The following is an 8,573-nucleotide window of genomic DNA, read 5'->3' as shown; positions in this document are numbered from 1 at the left end:
CATGATACATCAAAGTGCAGAGCTGTAGTTACCGTGGTACAGGTGTCAACTGCTCCCTCCAAGAAATTTCCAAATCTTTAAACAAAAATTCATAAAATGTTATTTCTGCTTCTACATACAGTTACGATAAAATGGAGTTTTGCATTATATATAAATATAAAAATGTTCTCAGAGATGACATTTTACTACTTAATGGCTCCATACTCTTCTCACCATGAAAACAAATAACTACATCCATGAGTTTTAATATACTTCGATACCAGTACAGCCCCAAAACACACTGCTAACACTACATCCAACTGCATTTGCACATTTGACTATGAAACAGACTGTTTCAATACTGAAGAACAGAATATGAAGGTCACGATGTCTGGTTCACATTATTTTCATTTCATTATTTACTACTTTCTAGTTATTGATCTTATTTCGACATAGAACTGATACAATAATTAACTCAACCTAAAGTTGGGTATAAATCAGTTATACCCACACTTATTCAGTGTATCGTTGAATATCTCTAAAGTTCTCGTCGTGAGAAACTCCTTGACTTCACCTACAGTACCAAAACTGTAGGTATATATATCTACCGATACACCTTGTAAAGTGTGGGTATAACTATTACCTATAACATTTAATTGGTATTTATATAAGAGGTCAAACACTATTACAAAAAATGAATTTTGTTCTTAGCTCTGATTTACCAATTATTTGTATATTTTATACATATTAGTTGATGGATGTAAAAGGTGTCACGCTGATGCGACATGTCAAAACAACAGGTGTGTCTGTAATTATGGATTCACTGGAGATGGAACAAACTGTCAAGGTAATTAACTATAAACATAATGAAATCCTTCAACACTTTAGCTAGGTCTCCATGTTGAAGGAATATAGAACCAGAAATGTTCCATTGTGGTACATATGGTTACACATGTCCAGATGTCATATATACCTGTATACAACACCACATGGTTTTATATGTGCTGGCGGCAATCAGTAGCCTAACTGGCTTTCCAAAGGTTTTTACTAAAAAGTAAATATAAAAATATTCTTGATCTTCCAAATTACAATGCAAATAAAAAGTAGTCAGTTTAATTAAAAGAGCAAAAACACATTCCTTTTCGCTTTTTAAAGTCCATATTTTCTTGTCACTTGGCATTTGCATATAACAAAGTTCAAATTATATTTTTATCATATTTCAAATAATAGAAAAGCTATTTACAAAACTTGGTTTACTTTGTGAGATCATTTGCATGTAACAAAGTTCAAATAATGTTGTCATAATATTTCAGTCAATAGAACAAGACACATGCACAATTATTCATAGCAGTTCCCTTGAGAGATTTACAGCATGATACATCAAAGTGCAGAGCTGTAGTTACCGTGGTACAGGTGTCAACTGCTCCCTCCAAGAAATTTCCAAATCTTTAAACAAAAATTCAAAAAATGTTATTTCTGCTTCTATATACAGTTACGATAAAATGGTGTTTTATGTGATATAAAAATCATTTTACTACTTAATGGCTCCATACTCTTAGATTGTTTCAATACTCAAGAACAAAATATGAAGGTCATGATGTCTTGTCCACATTATTAAATTTTGATTATTTACTACTTTGTAGTTATTGATCTTATTTGACACAGAACTAATACAATAATTAACTCAACCTAAAGTTGGGTATAAATCAGTTATACGGTGTAGTGTTGATTATCCCTAAACTTTTCGTCATGAGAAACTCCTTGACTTCGCCTGCAGTACCAAAACTATAGGGATATATATCTACCGATATTCCTTAGTAAAGTACGGGTATAATTACTGTTGGGAATCAGTTGCAATTGCATCATCGATCATCAGTTGTAATTGGTTAGCACTAATTGGTCGACTTTCGATTATACAATGATTTAGAATGTGTAGGAACTTGTAGAGGATCGGACAAATTCAGAACTATGCATCTATTTTTAAAATATATAGATGTATATCATGATGATCATGTAAAATGTCTGAAATAGTAATGTTTTACTTTTAAATGTTCTTACATTTCCCAAAGAGATATCTTTTACATGAGATGTGAATTTTGTTGCAGGTTTGTAGAATATTTTGGGGAACAATATAGCAAAAACATAAATGTAGAGTTCAAATAGCATAATGGATTGATTTCTTCAATATAGGTCCATATCCATAAGCAACTGAAAAGCTACATTTAAGCATTCTATAGTGATACTTTGTTTAAGTAGTTTGCTATACAACTGAAACAAAATGCATTGGAAAACACAGAAAATTGCTTAAAGTAAAAAGAACAATACTTCAGGCCTAAAATATGCTGAAATTTGGGTTAGTTTTCACATGTAGGTAAAATAGAAAATGGCAATAATCATATCATAAGACACTTTTGTTTTACTTTATGTTAATAACTGCTTGAACCTTTAAAAATTTAACACGAAAGACAAGTTTTGCCTGTATATATGTCAAATCTATGACAGTTAATAAAATTTAATATGTTTATAGTCTTGATAAGAGTTGTTCTTTAACACAATTGTCAGTTTCTAACTGAATAAAACAAAACAAATTGTGATGTATATATCCATCAAACTGTGTTTACCATATGTTTGGGGTTGGATATGAGTATAAGGTAGTTCATAATTTATTTAAGTAGACGAATCGTCTGTGGACAACTTATCCGTTTTTCTATTTTGTTCGGCTGGACATGTTTTGATTTAGTTCACTGTCACTGTATGTGTTTACGCACCGCTCTTTAATCAAGCCAGTTTTTGTTTCGTACTTAGATAGGCCTAATAATTTATATTTTCTTGGTCCCAATTGTGAATGAATGATCAGATGATTTGAATGTATCAGATATTTTTATGTTTTGTTTAATAATTATTTGTTTTTAAAATTAATATTACTTTTATTCTTTATGTCAATGAACACACGGATTTACCAGTACATAGTGGCAGAGCCTCAAAAGGTTAGAAATCAAGAAACGTACACACCAATAGCCCACAAATACTGGACTTGATTAATACAAATCCTAACAACGAGCAAAGAAATATTTACTGTGGTTAACATTTTCCGCGACAATCGACTATGAATTTCAAAATCGATCGTCACTTCGCTGGAGCCCTAACTGATCAATCTTCGATTATAATCGATCACCGGAACACCACTAGGTATAACTATTACCTACAACATTTAGCTAGTATATATATCTACCCATACACCTTGTAAAGTGTGGGTATAACTATTACCTACAACATTTAGCTAGTATTTATATAAGAGGTCAAACACTGTTACAAAACCTGAATTTTGTACTTGACTCTGATTTACCAATTATTTGTATATTTTATACTTATTAGTTGATGGATGTAAAAAGTGTCACGCTAATGCGGTGTGTAAAGGCAACAGGTGTGTCTGTAATTATGGATTCATTGGAGATGGAACATACTGTCAAGGTAATTAACTTTAGCTAGGTCTCCATACTGAAGGAAGATAGAACCAGAATTTTCCATTGTGGTACATATGGTTACACATGTCCAGATGTCATATATACCTGTATACAACACAACATGGTTTTATATGTGCTTGCGGCAATCAGTAGCTAAACTGGCTTTCCAAAGGTTTTTACTAAAAAGTAAATATAAAAATATTCTTGATCTTCCGAATTATAATGCAAATGTCCAGATGTCATATATACCTGTATACAACACCACGTGGTTTTATATCTGTTTGCGGGAATCAGTAGCCTAACTGGCTCCCCAAAGATTTTTACTAAAGAGTTAAAATACAAATCTTCTTGATCTTCCAAATAAAAATGCACATAAAACGTAGTCAGTTTAACTAAAACAGCAAAAACAAAATCCTTTTCACTTTTTAAAGTCCATATTTTCTTGTCACTTAGCATTTGCATATAACAAAGTTTAAATTATATTGTTATCATATTTCAAATAATAGTAGAGCCATTTACAAAACTTGGTTTACTTTGTAAGATCATTTGCATGTAACAAAGTTCAAATAATGTTGTCATAATATTCCCATCAATAGAACAAGACACATGCACAATTATTCATAGCAGTTCCCTTGAGAGATTTACAGCATGATACATCAAAGTGCAGAGCTGTAGTTTCCGTGGTACAGGTGTCAACTGCTCCCTCCAAGAAATTTCCAAATCTTTAAACAAAAATTCATAAAATGTTATTTCTGCTTCTACATACAATTAAGATAAAATGGTGTTTTATGTGATATAAAAATATAAAATGTTCTCGCAAATGACATTTTACTTCTTAATGGCTCCATACTCTTCCCATCATGAAATAACATGCATATATATATATATATATATATATATCCATGAGTTTTAATATACTCCTGATACCAGTACAGCCCTAAAACACACTGCTAACACTACATCAAACTGCATTTGCACATTCGACTGTGAAATACTTTCAATACTCAAGAACAAAATATGAAGGTCACGATGTCTGGTTCACATTATTTTCATTTCATTATTTACTACTTTCTAGTTATTGATCTTATTTGACATAGAACTAATCCAATAATTAACTCAACCTAAAGTTGAGTATAAATCAGTTATACCCAGACTTATTCGGTGTATCGTTGAATATCCGTACATTTTTCGTCATGAGAAACTCCCCGACTTTGATGCAAACATTGATGCTGTCACCACCGCCAGATTTGTAATACCTATATATCGCATTTTTACTTTGTGAATGATGTAGGAAATAGATTAATTAATTATTTCACTATTCTAAATGCACTTAATCTTATTGTTTACAAATATGGTTAAACTTATCAGTTTTAAATACAAATTGTTGATAACGAATGCCTCAATTTGATGATATAATCATTTGGTCTTTTTCAGCAATGGCGAACAACAAGTGTGCTTATAACGGCCACGTGTGTGATTCAAATGCCGAATGTGTCAAAGAAGGAACATCCTACAAATGTAAATGCAAAGGTGGCTTCATTGGAAATGGATACAAATGCATTGGTCAGTATCAGACACAGCCATTGATTAATGACCTTTTTCTGGTGGACATACTTACGAAGTATGTTAGTTATTTCCGTAGAATTAACGGAAGGATACACCCCAAGCCCTGACCAGTTGGAAATAGCAATTCATTGCTCTTGTATTAAACTTCAGACTCGCTCAAATCTTTAGTGAGATCACACAAATGCAGTTTGTATGCATTATGCTGAAGTGGAAGTCTCAAGACATTACTAGAGACTTAATCGAGGTATAAGCATGGAGCTTAATAACGTATCCTAGTAGGACTACCTTTTTAATGTGCATCATAGCAAATGATAAAGGAAATCGACGAAAGGCAATTGCATAAACACTCACTACTTTCTACATTTGGGCAAGTATGAGGCAAGCATAAACCACTACTATAGCTTTGCCGCCATAGAGAGATCTGCACTCCAGTTTGCTATTACTACATCCCTTGCAAATAAAAAATTACCAAATGTTTGACACCCAATAGCTGATGATAAATCAATATGCTCTAGGAGTGTCATAAAACACACTTTTTCCCCCATCACTGGTTTAATTTATTCTTACTGCATACCTCATTTAATTGTGCCAGCAAATACACCATGACTGGTATATCAAAGGTCATAGTATGTGCTGTCCTGTCTGTGGGATGGTGCATATAAAAGATCTCTTGCTACTAATGGAAAAAAATGTAGCGTGTTTCCTTTTTAAGACTATATGTCAAAATTACCGAATGCTTAACATCCAATAGCCGATGTGCTCTAGTGGTGTCGTTAAACAAAACAAACTTTAACTTGAACCTCATTTAAATGTTACTATATCGGAGGTGGGTACACAAAATAACTGTCCGGCACTATATCGGATTGTGACCAATTCAGGAACAGCCCCAGTATAAACGTAGTGCTTTAAAAAGAGTGTTGGCCATCTACACTATAATACACACGGCCATTTTAAGTTTTCCATCGTCCTGACCACTCCTCCTCTTTTCATTTGCACTGCTGACCGCCTTCTTTATACTTACCTGATGCTACATTTCGTAAGAATCTATTTGTGCTCAGGTCCAGTTGACTACCGTACACACATTGTGCTAAATTTTGCATACAATGATGAATTCCATTAATTCAACTGCAATAAAGGTTGTCATATTTGTTACTTAACATAGAAGTGGCTATATACACGGCTAATGAGGACTGGCTATGTACATGGCAGCCATCTTGTATGGGTAAAGTTCTAAACTTTACATCTAGTATTAAATGTAATATATAATAAAAAGTAAAGTCTCTGTTTAAAACCACAAGTTTAAAATGTCAACGCTTCAACTAAATGTTGAAATTGTCAGGAGAAAACTAAACATATAAACAGGAGTTCAGCATTTAAAACCAGTAGGATAAAAACAGTTTAAGTGAAACACTAGAGTTAAAGGATTAATCACAAGTTGAAATTTCAAATGTAATATAATATCGCTGAGCCACAATTTTCCATTCCATTCTTCACCACCGAGACTAATTTTGGCATTCAAGTATAGGTCACATACAGGTATCAAGTTAGTTTATATATTTCATATTTCATATTTCATACTTTCAGAAAACCCATGTATCACAAAAAGTGATGGGTACTCGTTCACCATCCATTACCTTACGAAATGCTACGAATACTACTACTGCCACAAAAGCAAGGCTTACTACTTCAGATGTCCAAACGGTTACAGGTTTGATGTGAAGAATCACTGTGTACTTGACTACACATGTAGACACTGAGATATATATGTAAGTATGATTTTCACACGTTTATTTTAAAACAAATTCCTGTGTATTTACTGCACAAAGTATAACGTATAAACATTAATTTAGGAAAAATCAAAACATATTTTTTTAATGATTTGCACAATTATGGTGTGTCCATAAGCTTACGAGACTATTCCGTGGTTGGGGGTGCAACTTCTCAAATTCGTGCAAAATAGGTTGGCCTGAAATCTTTTCACAATATTAGTTGTAATCCCGAGTGGAAATGTGTAGCGATATTGATTCATTTGCAACCTTATATAGCTGTTTGGCAGTCATACTAAGATGAACAATTATTGTTGTTGCCCAGATTCAGTATTTTCATTTATTTGTTGCAAAAGTCAGCCTACCCCACCCCCCACCCCACCCCACCCCACCCCACCCCACCCCACCATCCCAAACAAAAATGGGAGCCTGTACATCTATTTACAAACTTTGTAGTTGGTATGAGACCATGTAATTTGGTGCACAGGAACGTTTTTGGGAGTTTATGTAAGTACGATTTACACTAATGAAATTAATGTGATTGTAACCTATAGCTGAATACCAAAAGAAACATGTGCACTACTGGACCCAACAAATTGTCATATCTTCTATTAGTTCAGGGGCCATAACGTTTCCAAAAATGGGTATATCGCCTTGAAATGTACATGATAAATCTATACACAAAATTTCGGCTCAGTATCTTGAGGCATTCCAAAACACAAATCAGTTATTCATTAGTTTGCAAGCTGAACTAGCATTCTGAGAATACTTGTTGAAGCAATACATGTGTCCTACTGGGCCCAGTAAATTGTCATATCACCTAAGATCAAGGGCCATAACTCAAGGGTCAAAAATGGATAAATCACCATAAAAGTCAAACTTGATCTGTAACAGAACATGATAAAGCTATAAACATTATTTCTCACGGCATTGTGAAAAACCCATCCAGGAAACTATATGAGGGACAAACATATAGACAGGATAGAGAGGAAACCTGTAATCCCCTTTTAGTTGGACCAGTAGGAGACTAATAACTTTTAATTTTGTTTGCTTGTAAACTATAATAATAACGTAAGTTGCTACAGCAAACTCTGATTGTTAGGATGTTATCAATAACATATTATAAGCACAGTGGAAGCAAGTAGACATTGGGGGTGGGGGGGGGGGGGTGACTGAGATTGCAGGCACAAAGCAGTTTCTAGGGTTTGGGAGTATGCTCCCCTGTAAATTTCGAAAACTAGATTACCTGAAATGCAATTTTCTGTATTCTACCAGAATAAAAAAAAATCATCTTTGCCTTTTAGATTTAATACCAATATTTTTTATTCAGAATCATTATCTGAGGGGTCTAGAGCCCCCAGCCCTGCTCCACTGTGCCTGTATTAACATACATGTATGTTAAGATTGGGACTTCAACTATTACTTTTGATGTCAGTATTTTACATTTTTTATTTCAAACACATATTTACATAATCCTAATGAATGTTGATGTTTGTTTTTTGTTTTTCAGTCAATGCTGTGAGATATGATCCAAGACATTTCTTTTATTATTAAAATTTGAAAACATATTCCAGTCAATAAATCTATTTGAAATTGAATACGTCTTGTTATTTGTCAGTGTTACAAGTTCTGCAGTCAGTTAAACTTTGTTTTGTTTAACAATTAACAACACTAGAGTACACCTATTTATTAATAGTCGCCTGTTGGATGTCAAACATTTGATAACTCTGTTACATTTCTCCATTAGTAACAAGGGATCTTTTATATGCACGTCCCCGCAGACAGAACAGGGCATACC

The 8,573-nt window shown here is 33.4% G+C and overlaps 1 protein-coding gene across 1 annotated transcript in view; it reads left to right on the top strand.

Annotated features, from left to right (window-relative positions):
• LOC121384390 (tenascin-like) overlaps positions 1–8,373 on the top strand; it is a 49,912-nt gene extending 41,539 nt beyond the window's left edge. The window contains exons 8-12 of the mRNA XM_041514774.1: positions 731–826; positions 3,355–3,450; positions 4,878–5,006; positions 6,594–6,775; positions 8,286–8,373. Of these exons, the coding sequence (XP_041370708.1) occupies positions 731–826; positions 3,355–3,450; positions 4,878–5,006; positions 6,594–6,766 (494 nt within the window). The 3' untranslated portion in view covers positions 6,767–6,775; positions 8,286–8,373. The remainder of the gene's footprint in view (positions 1–730; positions 827–3,354; positions 3,451–4,877; positions 5,007–6,593; positions 6,776–8,285) is intronic.
• Positions 8,374–8,573: the final 200 nt, after the last annotated feature.

The sequence above is a fragment of the Gigantopelta aegis genome, chromosome 10 (assembly GCF_016097555.1).
Source record: "Gigantopelta aegis isolate Gae_Host chromosome 10, Gae_host_genome, whole genome shotgun sequence".
Classification (NCBI taxonomy): Eukaryota; Metazoa; Mollusca; class Gastropoda; order Neomphalida; family Peltospiridae; genus Gigantopelta; species Gigantopelta aegis.
This window is presented reverse-complemented; position numbering and strand designations above follow the sequence as displayed.